At 36.3% G+C, this 19,224-nt stretch overlaps 1 protein-coding gene across 2 annotated transcripts; it reads left to right on the forward strand.

The window, feature by feature from the left end:
* Window positions 1–2,959: 2,959 nt before the first annotated feature.
* On the forward strand, window positions 2,960–8,029 carry LOC121424002 (BTB/POZ domain-containing protein 19-like). 2 transcript variants are annotated; one of them, XM_041619563.1, is made up of 6 exons: window positions 2,960–3,223; window positions 3,939–4,158; window positions 5,217–5,399; window positions 5,857–5,988; window positions 6,630–6,755; window positions 7,798–8,029. In XM_041619563.1, exons 1-6 carry the CDS (start codon window positions 3,141–3,143, stop codon window positions 7,927–7,929), a joined length of 876 nt encoding a protein of 291 aa, XP_041475497.1. In that variant the 5' UTR covers window positions 2,960–3,140; the 3' UTR covers window positions 7,930–8,029. The 2 variants fall into 2 exon arrangements, with proteins under 2 accessions (XP_041475497.1, XP_041475499.1); XM_041619565.1 differs by lacking the exon at window positions 2,960–3,223 and adding an exon at window positions 3,370–3,456.
* Window positions 8,030–19,224: the final 11,195 nt, after the last annotated feature.

The following is a 19,224-nucleotide window of genomic DNA, read 5'->3' on the forward strand; positions in this document are numbered from 1 at the left end:
GGCTCATAATTTTTTCTGATTATTTTCCAAATTTTCCTCAAACCTTCTTTATTTGGTTTCTTTGACTTTTTCTGCTCTAAACAAATCAGCTTGTTTTATGAGTTTGATTCTCCTTTAAAAAATGAAATGATAATCTGAGGGAGCCTATGGTAGAGTGACGATCTATCATTTTCTGTTTTCACACAGCCTTGCTTATTCCTAGGGTTTCTTGCTCCTTTCTGAAATGCACAGACAGTACTCCACCAGAATCGTACTTTCCCTTTAATGCACAAACTGCCAGAATTTTTCTGAGATCAATCCAAACACCAGCCTTATTTCACATACTTTGTTGTGGCTGTTGAAATTGCTACAACACTAAAACCAGATATATACATCCTATTTCTAATCACCCAATGAATAGATTTACCAATGTTGCTCTTAAATCATTGATTTATTTTGTGATTTATGATGTGGCCTGGATGTGACCGATTGATTCAAATCAAGGGGGGGGGATTAGAAGATGAGTTGACATTGATTGGAGTGTGGTGGTTCAAGGTTTATTTTTTTTAAGAAATGCTTATCATGGAAAATCAATAAAACACTGAAATTACAAATGAAAAATGATTTATGTTGATAGCTGTTTGTTTCATGTAACTGTACTCCTTTGATTTATTACAATACTTGGAATCCAGTTTGCATACATGTACCCTAGAAGCTGATATCTTGAGCAACATGTGGCAAGCTTTGAGGTTCCAAGATACCCTTTGATGAAAAAAAAGTATGCGTAAAATTTGATTATTTCAGTAAACAGGTCTGCTGCAATTTTCCAAAATTATCTATTGTCCTGGTCATCACATTCTTGTTATGAATTTGTTGGATTTCAATTTGAAATTTAAATTATGGAAGCTGTCTTGATTGCCTTATTTCGTTATTGAAAATGTTGGTGCTATTTATGGGAAGTCATGAAAATGGTTGTAATAATTGATATTTGCATATCATATACATGTTATTCACAATAAGAAAGTATTCATGTATTCATCTTTATGTTTCGGAATTCAGGTGTGTGATATTTATTCACTGACAAAATTTTTAAGTCTGGTGATAAAGCTTGTGCATTTCTATATGTAGTTTTGATCATGTTTTTACATTTGTGTTTTTGAAATGCAAAATAAAGTTGTTCTAAAGAATGAATAGCATGTTCATGTTTTCTCTAAGTTTTAAAGTCACATTAAGCTGCATTTTATAAATCATATATATTTCCAGAGATGTGTTACTGGAATTGAGGAAATCATATGCTCAAAATAAGAAAAGAAATGTCTTATAGAAATATATAATCAAAATACACCTTGATATAAGTTTTTAGTTGAAGGTACGTATCGTCGCACGCACCATGAACCGTCCTCTCTGCACACTTCGATGCGAAAGTTAGTTTTGCAGAGAACGCATTTAAAAAAGTTTTTTTAAAACAAGCAATAAGTGAACCTACAAGGAGGGCAAATTATTTACCGGTGTCTTTGTTCGATAGTTCAGGTTCCAAAGTTTCATCCCGTATCTTTATATTTTTTTAAAGTGAATTATTTACACCACAGTGGGCATCGTAACAGAGAGGACGGTTCGTGGTGAAATCGCGAGGCGCGATAGCGCACTGTATCTGCGCAGAGAGGACGGTTCGTGGTGCATGCGACGATATGATGTGGAATATTTGAGGGTTAACTGTAGAGAGTGTCAAGGGAAGGGCGGATCCATCCAGAATTGTGCGAGGGAATTAAAGAGGTGTAATACAATTTTTTTTACCAGATTCAGATCATATCAATTTGTAGTTATATGTACATGTTCATAATTCATAATTGTTCATCAATTGTTAACAGATGTACCTTGGTCACATTTGTTCTATGGCGGCCGTACGGCGAGTCGAAAACAGTCGTTTTATCAATTTTTATTCAAACTACCTATATGTAGCTGGTACAAAAAATGTTGAAACGGCTGTTTTCGACTCGCCGTACAGCCGCCGTAGAACAAATGTGACCAAGGTATAACAGATGTACCTGTTGCCAAGCAGAAAAGGGGCACTAGCTATCAAAGAGGACATTGCTCCCCTCCCTCCCAACAAGCAAACAAAAAAGAGCTTCAATGTCACCACCATTGGTTGGAAAATTTGACTATATAGTAAAAAAAGGAAAAATAGGGAATACGGCCAAGGCCCCTGGAGACCCCCCCCCCCTTCCCTATACAGAAAGAGAAGGAAATAGAGAAATGTCAAGTGAGGGGGGGAGATAGAAAGTTGAAAGGGAAAAAAAATGTGTGAGAGAAATATTTGATTTAGAGCAAAATTTTTGTCATAAAGCCTTTGCATGTAGATTGGGTGGGGGACGGGGGCGTGGGCTTCAGTGGCTGTGTTCATCCCCCCCAAAAAAAGAAAAAAATCATGACCAAAATAAGAGAAAAGGGATATGTGAAAGAAGTGATTTTTTTTATTATTATTGTGTCAAAATCTATTACAAAACTAGTTTTCTTGTATAGAAAAGGGTAAAAAGAACACTGCACCATATGCATCGACCTCTCAAAACTTTTTTAATATTGTTTTTATTGAAAAATTCAAGAAAATCACAATAACCCCTCAAAACTTTTGTGATGTATGCGTGTTTGGCACGTTTATATTTGAAAGGGCGTGGTGTGTATGATGAAAGATTAATAAGATTAATATAGGCCCTATATGACACTCCCATATATTCTCGTAATCTTGATCTAAAAATATCTGTTTTGCTTGCTCGCATAGATTTTAATTTTCGGTGTTCATATGTTTCAAATCTAAAACGAAACAGTCCATTTTGATATTTTCAGGATATTTTGATAAATTTCAGGAAACCTAGAGAGACCCTTCGCAATTCACCTATCATCCCCTCCCCCACCCCCGCTTTGCGACCACCGATTAGAAATCGAACCGCCGACAGGTGTCGCTGGCAGGAGGGCGGGCATGTGCTCAGCGCGCGATGCATCGAGGAGTGGTGCCGGCCGGTACCTTTTCGAAAGTTTCATCCCCGATAGGCGCGACGGCGCTGCCGAAGGTTCCCCGGTTGCTAACGGAAGCTGTCTCATGGTAACCGATCTGCTTCATTTCGACGGCATCTGTTTTCGGAATATTATTTTGAAGGGATGTAAAAATGGGAAGCGAAATTCTGATGAAGGGAGATCCTGTGCCCTTCGCCAGGTCGATGGGCCGGTTAATAAACTGCAAAGAATTTAGGTAAGCTGGATCGGAGTTGTGCAGTGAGAGAAATTAAGAAATGAAACTACCGGTATATATAATAATTGCGGCTGCTGTACTGTGCACAGCCACAGGAGCTGTGTTGGTGGGTACGGTGCAGGCGTACGCCAGCCAGCTGGGATAGAGAAGATGACGGGGGTGGGGGTGATGGTGGTGGACGAGCTGGTACCGGTGGCGTTGGCAGCTTGTTGAGCTGGATCGAGCTAGGGCAGGTGTGAGCAGGATTTTAAAAAGATAGGGGGTCAATATATGCACAGCTGTTAAAAATATATATTTTTTTTATTATGTTTCATGTGCACTTTGTCTCATTTTTCACTTTATTTTGTTTCTTCTGTCAAGTTAAGTGCATGCACGGTGGCGGACTGTGACCCAAAGGAGACAAAACATTGGAGGGGCACAGCGTTGTTTGTAAACAATGCTGTGCCCCTCCAATGCTTTGTCTCCTCGGGGTCACAGTCCATCACTGAGCTGCGTGAGCACATGAGTATATATTGAAATATTTATGCATATATACTTTGTAGAAAAAAATCTGTAAAGTATATAAAGATTTATTGGTAATGGTACTAGTACTAATTGATCTGTTATATTAATCATCAATATTATCTTTAGATAAGAGAAGTTATTATGACGTTTGTTGGTCTATCTCTAGTGGCCTTCATCAGTAATACTTCACTTTGTATGTCATTGCATGTAGTGATGTCAAGTTCATCGTCGGCGAGTCACGGCAGCACATCTTTGCGCACCGCTGCCTCCTCGTGTCGAGATGTGAAGTCTTCAAGGCGATGTTTGCAGAGAAGGTCGTGAAGGAGACAAGCACCAACGTGCCTCTAGTGCTGTCTGACGTTGAACCTGATATCTTCATGGTGGTCTTGGAGTTCATCTACACTAACTGTGCATCACTCTGTGCGAAGACGGTAACTAGAACATTTAGGGTCAGAGTTTGCCTGTAGATGCAATTCTTGCAAAATTTTCCTGAAAAATTCATTTCACAGCACTATATTTGCAGACTGACTAGCTTTCCAAATATATCTGATGTGGGGGGCCCCAACCCTTTTAGAAATTCCATGGATCAAGGCCAATACTATGGATCCATGGTACATTTTTTAAGGGATCATTGCAAAATATATTGAAGAAAGAAGTCCTCTTATAGGCCTACTCTTCTCCTTTCAGGGATGCCAATTTTAATGTCAAATCCTGAATTAGGTGAAATCCTTAATTCGCCCAGAGCTAGAAACTTTGTTTCAGGCCATACAAATCGCTATTTTTGTGTACAAAATACTTCATTTTATATGATTTTCAGGCTTTTATTTCATTTCTAAGTGGCACTTTTTTACTGCATCAGTATCATCTGATTGATGAATTTTTCAGAAAGTAAGCACTATATATTCTGCACATTTACAATCTAATAGAAATATTCACTATCCCTTGCACTTAATAGACTCTAATCATACTAACTACATAAGTATATCAAAATGCAGCAATAATTATATTACTTATATATTGCCTTTTAGAATTCTGATCAAATATGATATCGAATGATGTTGTATGTCATGAATGGGAAGGCAATGACCAATACATCCCACCGCTGCCACCATAAATTCTTTCTCTTCCCCATCCCATCATCATCATAACCATTATTGTTGTCTTGTGCCTCTCAGTTGCTAGAAAATTCTTCTTGCACTTTGCACTTTATAATCCCTTTTCCTCTTCATTAGCTCTACTTCTGTCATTTCTCATTTGTATAAAATAGTTGTATTGCAAATATTCCCTGTAAATACACTGTATTGTGTTGATAAAATGTACCAGGAAAAATTGCAAAACTCAGGTAAGTATCATTCTGTTATTGATTTAACATGGGAAAAATCTCTGTGAAATATCAGTTACTATTCTTGGGTAATTATTTTGATGCAGTAGGGCCAATGCAAATAAATCATATTCGTTTTTTCGCTTTCTGTCTCTCTCTCTCTCTCAGGTTGTTGATGTGCTAGCGTCTAGCATAGAGTATGGTCTTGACGAGCTGAGGAAGCTGTGTAATGCGTACCTGATTAGAAACCTCTCTATAGCCACTGCCTGTGAAACCATGCAGGCTGCAGTCACCTACGGCCAAGACGACCTCAAACTCACCACACTGGGTTTTATCGAGGAGCATACTCAGGTGAGATAAAACCCTGAAAAATGTTTACCTTAATTAGTCCTGCCAATGGTAGGAAAACTTTTCTTTTAAGTGATTTTGAGAAAAAAATGCCAGCCAACCCTTATTTTCATCCTTCTAATTTTCATAATTTTCTATATATTTTTTTAAACAATAAGTTGGTAAATCTGGTGAAGGGCATGCATGGTCTAGACCATCCTTTGATTTCCTTTTTCATTTGTATCACACATGCACATTGCTCTATGATAATATGTTAGGAGTCTGTCCCTATGAGATGAACTTTCATCGTATCTTAAAAAACAATAGACAAAATTTGATATATCAATCGACCAACTGTAATTTGCTTTCATCTGTTACATCAATCAAACAACCAATGACAGACTTTTTTTATTCATCCTCATGAAAATTAAAATTTCTAATTATTATTATAATGGTTATTGTTATTATCATTCACATTCAGGAAGTTTTCAGAACTAAGCAGTTCCAGGAACTCTCGGACCAAGCTCTTGCGGTTATCCTGCAGAGCAGTCGTCTCTTGATGGACGAGATAGACATCTTAGAAACCATCAAGGAGTGGGCATCGGTCAACTCTGTAAGTACAATGAACCCGGTGAATTGTTGATTGGTATACACCCACTTTGTATGCACTATTTAGTCTAATCCAAAATGGTCTGATACCCCTTTGTCTACAACCAGTTTGTCTACTAACCCATTTGGTCTGATTGTCATTTAACCCATTTCCTACTTAACCTAATTTCTAGTTAGGGTATACCCCTGTCATCTAACATCCACTTACCTAACACCACATAGACTATATGGCTATATGAACTGTTCAAATTTTTATTTGACAAAGAAAAAATAAAAAGCAGTCAAAGTTACAATTAGACCAACTTGGCACTAAATAAAAAATACACTAATTTGGTATTAGACCAAATTTATTGTATACCGTTAGACTAAATGAGAATTAGACCAAATTGGATAAGGCCATGTGGTTATAGACTATCTGAGAAGGAGACTAATCGCTTGTAGACCAAGTAAATAAAAAGTAGATTTGAAGCTGCACAATGCAACTGAATTTTATTTTATAAATGACATAATTCAAGTTGTAATGTAACCAAGTTTGTCACAATGCAGCAGTTAGAAGAGAGAAGAAAGCATATCAAGTGTATTTTGTAATACCATGAAATCATTTAGTATGATCAGCTACTGTTCTTTGCCATTCTTTTCTGTCAGGCTGTCCAAGGTGTGCCTTTGATGAAGGTCATCAACAGTGTCATCCAGCATGTCCGGTTCCCGCTCTTCAACGAGACAGAGCTGCAGAAGTTAGAGACTGACAACCAAGCACAGCACATTGTACCTGTAAGTTTCTTATCAAAACTGGCCAAACTTTGGAAAATTATTATGTTCTTACAGGGGGATGAATTCTATTATTTGCATACTATTTGCATACTTTCCTAGAATCATTTTGTATTGAATCTGATGATGATTTACAAGGACTTTTGGCAACTTTTGAAAGCTCTTTTTGGCAGTGGCTCACCTAAGATTGCACTTTGTCCTTGGTCTAAACTTTTCATTGAAATAGTTCTATCCTGTCTTTAATGTTCGTATAAGTTGGTATGGATGCACTCCCTAACTAAGTTTAAACAATGCACATTTCTTAAAGGTTCCAAATTATAACGCCATTATAGACAGACCATTTCAAGGAATATCATCTTATGAGAATGGTTTATTTCCAATTTGTCTAATGCCAACACGTTTACTATCAATTGGTCTACCATCAGTTTGTCCACTCACCACATGGTCGTCTTTCATTAGATATAATGCATTCCGTCTAATAACCAGTTGGTCCAATAGCCATTGATAATAATAATATAGGGTATTTATATTGCGCTCATATCCACCTTGTTAGGTGCTCAAGGCACTCCTATATTCCCCGGCTAAGCTAGGCATTCATAGCGCACACAGCTTTTTAAGGAATTGTTTCCTACCGGTACCCATTTACCTCACCTGGGTTGAGTGCAGCACATTGTGGATCAGTTTCTTGCTGAAGGAAATTACGCCATGGCTGGGATTGAGTCCATATACCATTTGGTCTAATTGGACTAAGTGTTAAATTGTGCAAAATGAATGAAAATGAAATGTATATTAGACCAAGTGGTTATGAGACGAAATGGTGATCAGACGAGGTGATGATTGGACCAAATGGTTGTTAGCTGAAATTTTCATGGACGGAATGGCATTAGACTAAATGAAAGTAGACCATGTGGTGAGTGGGCGAGTTGGTAGTAGACGAATTGGCATTGTACCATGAGAATAATGTGCAAATTGAAAAAAAGCGATAAAGTTACAGTTCAGTTTATCTGATTTCGTCCATTTGTTTTTGTTCATGATCAAATCCTAGATTGCGATGATAGCATTTGCTTGGAAGTTCCATGCTCTCCACCAATCAGATGGCACCAACCCACAAACCAAACTAAGAAGAGGGACCACTCACAGAGACAGCCACAAGGGACTAACACCATGGGATCATTGATGTCAAATGTGTCACTGGTTTCACGAAGATTTAAATATGACTTAGAATTGCTCCTAATGCCTACTTGCTTACGGTATAAAAGGCATGACTGCACAGGTCAGATCATGCTATAAAAATAGAGGACACGCACTACTGCATCCTAATCAATGAGGTTGCATGTAACATATCATATACTTTTTAGCATTTAAGTGCGACTCTTAAGTCATACTTAAATCTTTGTGAAACACCCTCCTGATCTTAATATAGTAACATTCACAAGCACACATCTGAATGAAAACTTCAATAGTTAACCAGATTTTATCAGAGTTTTACTTTTAGGAAATGCACTCCCATTATATTAAAGCAGGTAAAATTTGGGTATCTCGTTATATAGCACAAGAAAGGGTTATCTCTCTTATGAAAAGTTATGCGTAAGTTATGAAAAGCTTCATGAAACAGCCCTCGGGGCCTCAACTTCCGATAAAATGTGATTGAACCAATTGTCCTCAAATAAATTTTTGGAGGAGCATTTCATGAAAGGACTTGGCAGACATTCTATCTGACATTTTACCATGGTAACGGTCAGATTTCCAGTGCTTCTCGGCCAATCAAGGTCAAGGAAAGATTTAAGATCTGATAACTTGTCAGATGAAAAATCTGTTTATGAAATGTAGTTATGAGTGCCATCCTACACATTATGGTATTTATATATATATATATATTTGTAAGCTGGCCTTGTATATATTTTTTACACTATGGGCTGTATTCTGAAGTCAGGGTTAACTTAGACCACGGTCTCACTTTGTGCTAAAATTAGGGGGAGCCAATATTTAAAAAATTAATGTTGTAATTGTATATCTCTTATGTTTACTTTTTCGTTTCCATTTGCTTTCATAATGAAGAAAAATTCCTCAGTTATCTTTTCTTTAGGCTACAATTGTTGATAATTTGAGTTTCAAATTAGTTAATAAAGTGGATTGGTACTGCTAGGAATTTGTGCTCCAATTTTTGTGGCTTTCCATAGTTAAACCAGAACTTAAACCAGGGTTTAATATAAACCCGAGTACAGAATACGAGCCTATGTGTGTAAGCTGACATTTTTTTACAATTATTTTGTGATGCACAGTAGATACCTGGAAATGCCTAAATGTACGACTTGTTTTCAAGAAGTCTCTATGCTTGTACAATAAAACATTTTGCCAAATTCCATCAGTAACCTGTTTTAGAATGCTGTAAGCAAACTTAGCAAAGACACTTACATTGTTAAACAAGAAAAATATGCTAGTTAAGTTGACTTCACATGTATGCATGTATGTCATTAGCAAACATAATAATGAATATTGTCAATATACGTGTATATGTCAGTTTGTGTTTATCGCCAAATATATTGAAACGATTGATGTGCCATTTCTCTCTTCTTAATTATTGTATATTCTCCTTGAAAACTATGCAATCTGACTGAAATATATTTTTTTGTGTGTCAACGTAAAAATTGTTTGATAGATCTTTCTGAGCAAATAGTAGTTCAAGAAATTTGCAATGAATTACAAGTCAATCACAGACCCCAAAAGCAATCACAAGTTGGTATTGGATAAACCTCTATGTTACATAACATGACCCATGAATGCCAACAGAAATGTATCGGGAATACTGCCTTTTTCAGTTTTTGTCAGGATTAAATCCAGTTATACTGCTCACTTTTCACCAATGCCACCTTCTCGTCCATTTATTACATCATTAATGATATTGATAAAAACTTACATTTTGACTTGAAATATTTGTGTCAAATATAATGAAGAAAGTTGTATATTCTATAACATGTTGATTAAACAAGGTTGCAGGGGTTGCCACTATAGTATACGCATAATTCATTATCTATAACAAATTTGTTTTTGCAATGACATCATCATGCATGCCTACTTTGATTATACATGTACATGTAATATTTTATTTTTCAACAAATTATCACCTTTGCGGTGTTCTAGATGGTTGGCAGTATAGTTCCGATATCATAATAAATTGTTTTAACAAAACTTATTGAGATTTTGGCCTCTCATGCCGGGCTCTTGTGACACTTCATGACAATGGTGATAAATTGTTTTATACTCCTGACATTTGCCAGGGAAATACAATGCATGTGAACAGTATTTTCATATAAGCTTGACACATTGGTACATGAGATGAGATGTGCCATTATATCTTTATGTGTATTTGTTTTATTTGTATAAATATAAACCACCCCTCTGGATTGTCTACTGAACATATACCAAAGTGTTTACAAACTTTTTACACCTTGAAAAACAAAGTGTTTTGAAGTGATATATTTGTAACATGAATATATTTTTATGAATCTTGAACTATGCAATTCTTAATAAAAAAAAGAAGTATTGATATACAGTTAGCACCAGTGTGATTGTTGCAATGTGTGTGTGTGTGTGTGTGAGACAGAGTGAGTGTAACAATGAAAATTTCGATCATACATACTTTATAGATCCTGGTAGATTTGAATGGATCAGTGTACAGTGTATATTATTGGAGTTAGGTGGCCGCAATGAGATGAAGCATACACTTATAATAATAGGAACACAAAAGAGACGCCATCGGTACATTAACAGGCAGCATTTTGAACAAACTAGAAAAAATATTGCATTTTATCATAAGTATAGATAAGGGCATATCAAAATAATCAGAAGTCAAAATGGATGAATTTCATTATCACAAGAAAGAGAAGTGACGAAAGGGGCAACGCAAATCGAAAGGAATTATATGCGATTAAAGGCAAAGTTGCAGAAGGAAACAGGAAGCTATACTAAATGAAGAAACCGGGTGCTCGGTCATGTGCTGGCACGAAAAGAGTTTTTTTTTTAAGGACAACTTATTTGGTATTAAAAACATGCACCTATGAGAGGCAAAGGGGGCACTCGTTAACACATAAAACGGGTCCTTCTCAGGTGAAAGAGGCTCAGCACACATTTGATAGGTAATCTTTTCTCAAGTTGGGTAAAAAGGGGCACTGCATACAATAAATTTGGTAATTGGGTACTTACAAGAAGGCAGCTGGAGCAATAACTCATAAAGCGGGTCCTTCTCAAGTAAAAGGGGAACAACACATGTTCTTTGGGATACTTTTGATGGGTAAAAAGGGCACTGATACAAGAAAGGGCACTTGCAACAAGGCAAGGGGACCGTTCATATTGCTCACATATAAAACAGAGCCTTCTCATGTTAAAGGGACACAGAACACTTTTTAGGGGGTATTTTGTTTTCGTAAAAATGGGCACTTAGCTGAAAATGTTATTGGTAACACCTAGAATGGGTCATTCTCAGGTAAAATTAGTTGCACAACCCGTTTATGAGGCCTAGGGGGCATTTTTGGTATATGGCACTGCATATATGGGAATGCAATTAATTAATCCTCCTTAGATGAAAGGGGCAAAGTGCACGTGCGTGAGGGGCATTTTTCTTGCATAAAAAAGGAACTTTTATAGTACTTCCCTTATAAAAATCGCCAATGGTATTTGAATGGTGCCGAATGGTAGTTGAATGGTGATCTGAATGGTAAATGGTACGCGAATGGTATTTAAGTGGTGTTTCAATGGTAAGTTCTTAATGGTAATTGGTAGTTTATTTAATGGTAAATGGTATACCATATACCGAATGGTGTTTCAGTGGTATGTGACTAATGATATGATTGGTATGATGAATGGTATACCATTTACCCAGTGGTGTCTCAGTGGTATTCAATGGTGTCTCAGTGGTATGTGCTTGTAATGGTGTGATTGGTATGATGAATAGTATACCATACATCCAATGGTGTCTCAGTGGTATACAATGGTGTCTCAGTGGTATTCAATGGTGTCTCAGTAGTATGTGCCTGTAATAGTATGATTGGTATGATCAATGGTATACCATACACCAATGGTGTCTCAGTGGTATACAATGGTGTCTCACTGGTATTCAATAGTGTCTCAGTAGTATATGCCTCTAATGGTATGACTGGTATAATGAATGGTATTCAATGGTGTCTCAGTAGTATGTGTCTCTAATGGTATGACTGCATGGTATACCATAATATACCCAATGGTGTCTCTGTGGTATACAATGGTGTCTCAGTGGTATTCAATGGTGTCTCAGTGGTATGTGCTTGTAATGGTATGATTGGTATGATGAATAGTATACCATACATCCAATGGTGTCTCAGTGGTATACAATGGTATCTCAGTGGTATTCAATAGTGTCTCAGTATGCCTCTAATGGTATGACTGGTATAATGAATGGTATACCATGCACCAATGGTGTCTTAGTGGTATACAATGGTGTCTCAGTGGTATTCAATGGTGTCTCGGTAGTATGTGTCTCTATGATGGTATGACTGGTATGATGAATTGTATACCTTATACCCAATGGTGTCTCAGTGGTGTCAAATGGTGCTGAGTAGTATGTGCCTCTAATGGTATGACTGCATGGTATACCATTATATACCCAATGGTGTCTCAGTGGTATACAATGGTGCCTCAGTGGTATTCAATGGTGTCTCAGTAGTATGTGCCTCTACAATGGTATGATTGGTATCAATATGGTGTCTTAGTAGTATGTGCCTAGTGGTGTATATAATCATGTTGGATAATTGTAAAGCTATAGTGGCTTAGTGGTGTTTGCCTAATGAATGCCATTTGTGTTAATGGTGAATGATATGCCCAATTGCATTACCCATTAACATAATTCCGAAGATTTAAAGAAAATATATCAAAGATTAAAAGGTATTTAGAGTTAATTAAATATTTGACCTGTGACTTTTATGCGAGCAGCTTCCCCAAATCAAGTGTAATCGCTCATGATTGTAAACATGGTCTCTTTCATTCTTTTAAATTGTCTTTGTCCTTATTAAGTAAAAGGTCTATATGTGTTTAAATATTATTGATCCAGTGGTTATGATACAATATTATAAATTTGTTATATTTTACAATTGTACATATTACCGTCTAAATTTAAATCTGATGCAATGGGTGCAAAAATAAAATCAATCGGTCAATGAAATCTTTTTTGATAAAAAGGGTTTTAATTTTTAATTAATAAGTTTTATTCTATTTTTATAATCATTTTGCTTGTTTATTGCCGCTTTTTGTAAAAAGAACTATCGATGTTTCAAGAAGATATTTGCAATCAATTCCAAAATTTGATCAGATGCAAATTTACAGGTGATGATACATTAAGTTTATCTAGAACATATCAATTTGGATTTTTTTATGGATCAGTTGCAAGTTTGCAATGAAAAGTATGACTCTCATGATTTTGGAGTCTGAAATTGATTTGCGTTCGATTGCTTCGATTGCAAGTTTCTTGCAATGCCCCATATTTTGCTCAAAATGAATTCACTGTTGGTTGTCTTGGTCCCCCAACCTCTATCAAATTCCCATCCGCAAACCCTGATTTGGTCTGTCTGCAACGTCAAAAGCCCCATCTGAACCCATTTGTACGCTATTATAGCTGCTTCCAATCATGAATTATTTCACCCTTTTTTTACAAATGATATTTTCAAAATTCTATTTTTAGACCCTAAATATTCTTTCCCACTTGTGGATGGCGTTTATAAAGAGGAGAGCTATTCTATAGGCCGGCATTACTTGATTGAAATGATTTATCCACATGGTCTTGCTCCCTCACCCCTATCAAAATTCCCTGCCGCCATACAGGGTATAGTACAATGTAACAGAAAAGAAATCTACTGAATGAAATCTCAATTTCAATCATTACAAAAGCAAATTAAAACTAAGAGGAGTGAGTAAAAAAAATATATATAAAGGGGAAAAAACAAGAAAAGAAAAAAGGCAAAGAAGAAAAGAAAGATTAACAGAAAAAAAGACAACGAAAATAAAAAAGAAAATAAGAGAGAGAACAGGAAAAAAAAGTGAAGGGATCGAAAACTTTTTTCATAGATTCCAAGATCCAAGGAAAACAGTGGCACTCACGCCATCATGGTTTCCAACCCAGAAGCAATCGAGAGGAAAAAGAAGACACCCCTGATTTGGTTTTAATCCACCCCTCCCCCCCCCCATATGCGTTGGCAAGCAGGGCCGGGCCGCTTAATTGGCTGCTTGCTAGCTAGCTCTATTGCACGCGCGCGCACGTGCGTCTAACCGCCAATTACAATATTTGAAAAAGAAAACTCCATCTACCGGGACCGCCGTTTTGCTGTTGATAAGTCCGTCGATAATTCATCAAAAACTAAAGGAACATGGGTCAGATTCGGACAGCGACTTCAAAGTCATTTGTAGAAGTCTAAACAGTAAGTTCTATAACAATTTTCTTTGATTTATTTCTCAAATTGTCTCAAAATGTTAGATGTCGGTGTACTGCCACGACCACTACACTGCCACCGCCATTGCCCCGTTGGCGCTGGCCGCTGCTCTACGCGGCCGGGACGTGGCTATGCCTATGACGATAGGGAGTGCTTATGCTTTGTGTTGGCTGAGTTTAGCTCGGGGAGCATTGAATAGATTAGTAATTCGCTCATATTGCCTGATGTTTATTGTCAATGTTTTACAATAACCGTCTCTGAATACGTTGAATTCATGAATGAATGATTTGTTAATCTAATGTCAAGACTGTCAAAACGTTAATTGTGAAACACGTAGGGCCTATACTGCACAACGTTAATTCACTGAAATTGAAAACTTGCCGCGACAAATAATGTTTTGGAATTAGGCCTATAAATTTGTTGTTTTTGATGGATGTTGGTAAATGAGATAAAATGGAGGTGAAACATGGAAGGCATTGGCGGCGGAAGCAAAAAATTTTAGGAGGGGACAACCCAAAAATTTTTGACAAGCCAAAAAAAAAAGGGTCTCAACCCAAAAATTTTAAGGAGGACGTAGGAAAATAAATTGACAAGCAAAAAAAAAAAAAAAAAAAAAACAAAAAAAACAAATTTAGGGGGGGACCGCCCCCCCTCCTCAAATTTAGGGGGGACACGTCCCCCCCGCTTCCGCCGCCTATGATGGAAGGGGTCCTAAACTTAAAAAAGTTTAAAAAATGATAAAGGCTACGCAGCCCCTATAATTAGTATAAAGTTACACTCTACCACTCATGGCACGTATGGTGAAATGTGCACTTTGTGTGTGGAACTGTGACTGGACAGAGTGACAAACGATTCCTATTCAATTTTTCTACAGAGGCTGCAATAATTATGCAGAGAAAAATGGCGCTAATGCAGTTTTGCACCGGCTGATTACCAGCATACCTCGTCACCAAAATTTGTTCCCAAATGTCATGACAGGTCTCTCAGTCACATTTCGATGTTAATACCACCGCTTTTCAAATTCAAAATATCTGGAACGGCTGTATTTAGTCTTCGATCTCGATGAGTTGATCCAATCCGTAGACATCACTTCGCGGATTGCTTGGATTCGCTGTAATGTTTATTGGGACTGAAGTTAGCGAACAAATCATGCTTACATGTGGCGAACAAACAGCCAACATGCCACATGCGAATCTTTTGGTCGCATAACTTCGGTCCATATCAACATGACGGCAAATCCAAGCAATCCGCAATATTTTGAAAAGTGGTGGGCATATTGTGTATTGACCTCAAAATGTGTGTAGACAATTTCTGGTGGGGAGTTTTGCTCGAAGTTGGCTGGTGTGAAACTTGTGAAGCATTAATGCGGGAGGGTATTATTAGATTTTTTCATGGGGCTAGGCATATCAATTTTTAAAGTAAATTTTATCCTTTTTTTAAGTTTGTCCTGTGATCACATTTTATCTGTTTTTATTTATTTACTGATCAAAACTTGCCTAAAACAATGTCTGGAATTCATCCACTGACATATGATTGTCCATGAACGGATCCATGATTTCTCAAAGGGGTAGTGGGGCAGATTTTCCCAAGGAAACTTTGAATAACAAGCAAACCAAAAAAGAGATCCTCTTGTATGAGACAATATTTTCAATATAAATATTTGCTGTAACTTTCGAAGGGGGGGGGGAACACTTGTGTAAGAAAGCCACATTCTTATCTTGCTCTCAAGGTGGGGGCACAGGGGTCCATTGCAGAAAGAGTTGCGTTTAAACGCAGGTAAAAAAAATCAATCGCAAGTCCCAAATGCGCGCTGTTGATTGGTTGAAAATCAAGTTGCGCATGATATTTAGAGTTGCGATTTATTGCAACTCTAAATATACAACGGACCCCAGGTCAAATGTGCCCACTTGGATCCGCTTCTGCGATTGTCAATACCAGGGAAATGGAATTTATGTCGATTACCCTCCTTTTGAAAATTGCTGCTCTGGAAATTTGATTTCAGATGACATAGCTATTACTAGTATAAATCATGCACAGTTATAATACAGCCTTGTCTGAACTAAGCTGAACAATATCACATTTCCTTATTGTTTTCTTGAATTCTGGGCTGGTAATCAGAGATCCATGAAAAATATCTCTAAAATTAAAGTTCTAAGATCATTCTTTTTCTATTACTATATTAGTATTCTATTTTTGTTTGTATCTGCACATACATGCAGATTTTACAACACTCAAATTGATTTTATTTCATTTTCAAAGTTTGGACGACGGATACACTGGATGATAAGGTTAATGGTCCAGCCTTATCTGGGAATGACACGACGGGTGTTGAACACAGAAAACGTGCCGTGTACAAGAAAAAAATGGAGTTATGAAAGGTATGTGTGTAAGAATTTTCTTCAGTAGGAAAAATTGCAAAGCTTCATGAGATAAAACAGATTGTATTCCTGCAGTGGCATAGCTGAAAAAAATCAGTATGTTGGCTGAGGGGGAGGGGTGGACGCTTTGTCCTCAGGTATTCATTTGTTGTGGTATTTGTCATCATTGGGGCCTCCCATTAGATAATAGGTTATTTTCTTCCCATCTATGGTTAAACATAAATTTATTTATCATATTTTACAAAATGTTTTGTTGGTATTTGTTAATTGGCACCATTCAATTGAATGGTAGTGTATACTGCAAATTTCTCGATATTTACAAAAATATATGAACTTCTAAAGAAAGCTTACACACACGACAAGCATTGATGTTTTGAACCCTTAGCTAATATACTGTCCTTTGCATTGTTTCATCCAATATTTCTTATTACAGCTTCAAGGAATTAATTCTGCCGGGTACCCATTCACTTCACCTGGGTCTAGTGCAGCACAGTGTGGATAAATTTCGGGCTGAAGGAAAACACACCATGGCTAGGACTCAAATTCATGACCCTCTGTTTGTAAGGTGAGAGTCAGAACCACTAGACCATGACGTTCCCAAGCTGATGTCATATCCCCACTTGTTCTTTTGTATTTTATTACAAGAAGTCGTGCTTATTTACACTTTGTCCTCCGAGAATTATAAAAAATGGAGTGAAAATTTATTTCAAAGACATGTCCACCCTAACAAAATGTTGATTTGATTAAAAAGAGAAAAATCAAACATAAAAATCGGATGAAAAATAAGAAAGGTATGACATTTTTAAGTTTCACTCAATTTCACTTAATAGTTATATGCATATCCTGGTCGGTATGCAAATGAGGGAACTGATGATATCACTCATTCACTTTTCTTTTGTTTTTTTGAATATGAAATATAATTTTCTCCCCATTGACCTATGAAATAAAGTTTTATTTCTCACTGAACATGTGGAGTTACCATTGCTTAACATTATTTGGTTCAGTCCAGTTGGTCCTTATTGTCAAATCTGTAAAATTTGAAATATTGTAGAATTCAAACAATGAAAAACAAACCAAAAAGTTAGGGACATCATCGATTCTCTCATATGCATGTGGGTAAATTGTGCATATAACTATTTTGTGAAATATAAGCGAAATTTCAAAATGTCATAACTTTCTTACTTTGCATCCGATTTTGATGAAATATTTTGCATGATGCTTGCCTGATTTTTCTCTGTTGATTCAAAACAACCTTTTCTGTGGTGGACTTGACCTTTAATGTGAAGATATTCATTGCTGGAAATAATGATATGATACTTGGGACATATCATACACACATGTATGAAAATATTAAATAATTATGATTTCATTTTATACAATAAGCCTAGCAAATATTCCTGACGATCATGTGTACATTAGGTTATTTTTTTTACCAAAATATTGTTAAAATTTCAAATTCAATAACTTTGTTATTATTAGATGTTAATGAAATTTTCAGCATGATGCTTTTCTGATTCATTCTCTCCCTACCAAAATCTCCCCTTTTCTCATGCTTTCTTTCTATGGTCCCTTTCATTCTCCTTATAACTATTTTATGTGTAAAATGTAACCAGTCGTCCAACCCATTCGATTGAAGGGCTAGAGGTACTCGAGACTGAAAGTTATGTGATACAATTCAAAGTGTACATCAGACAAACAAAAAGCACTTAAAATTTCATCAAAATTTTTTGAGGATTAACGAAGTTATGACGAATTAAAGTTGTTATTTTTTTGTAAAACTGTTCTCTTCAAGTCCTCATGAATATACAAAATCACAATTTATATATTTTTTGTATTATATGAATTCAAATTTTGTCCAAGCTAGGTTGTAAAAAATTACAATTGACTACTGATTCTGTGTAAGACAATAATCATATTATTTCTCACACATACTTGAGTTATTCATCTGATTCAGCACAGCAAAAATAGACAGAAAAGAAATAAGTGGGTATCTTGTATATATTATTTTCTATATATTTTGCAAAAAGAGGTCTCTATTTTTTTATGTTTTTTAGTGTTCCAAATTTAATAATTTTCTTTCCCTATTTTCATTATATTTTCTTTCTATGTGTGATATATTATTTATTTCTTAATGTATCTTTATTGTATTTATGATAAACTTTTGGCATGTTTCTACAGTAAATCATTAAAAACAGTTTATCTTTTCCAGACTCGAATAACCTTATCGCTCTTAAACCAAGCTGTTTCTACAGACCAAATAATCTGGTTAACTTGCATTTCGCTTCGCAAATACGGCAGAAATCGGAAAATTCAACCTATAACATCAACATTGCATTTTGGTATGTCAAAAATTGCATCTCGTCAGGAAAATTTCAAAATTCATGGTAGATCTCACTCATTGTAGCAGGTATACATGTTTCGCGATCAGCTGGCGAGATTAAACAGGCCAGAATATATGTATACTGTGAGATCGCACTTCTGGGTTCAAGCACTTAAGCCAGACATGAATGCTATTTTGCCCCATGTTTACAGAAAAGTTAAACGGATTTACATGGCAATAACCACCTCTCAAAGATGGTTATGAGAAACCGTATTTTGCGCGATGCAATTTATCAATTAACTGCATCGCGTTTGTTTCTA

This window comes from Lytechinus variegatus, chromosome 11 (genome assembly GCF_018143015.1).
Source record: "Lytechinus variegatus isolate NC3 chromosome 11, Lvar_3.0, whole genome shotgun sequence".
Classification (NCBI taxonomy): domain Eukaryota; kingdom Metazoa; phylum Echinodermata; class Echinoidea; order Temnopleuroida; family Toxopneustidae; genus Lytechinus; species Lytechinus variegatus.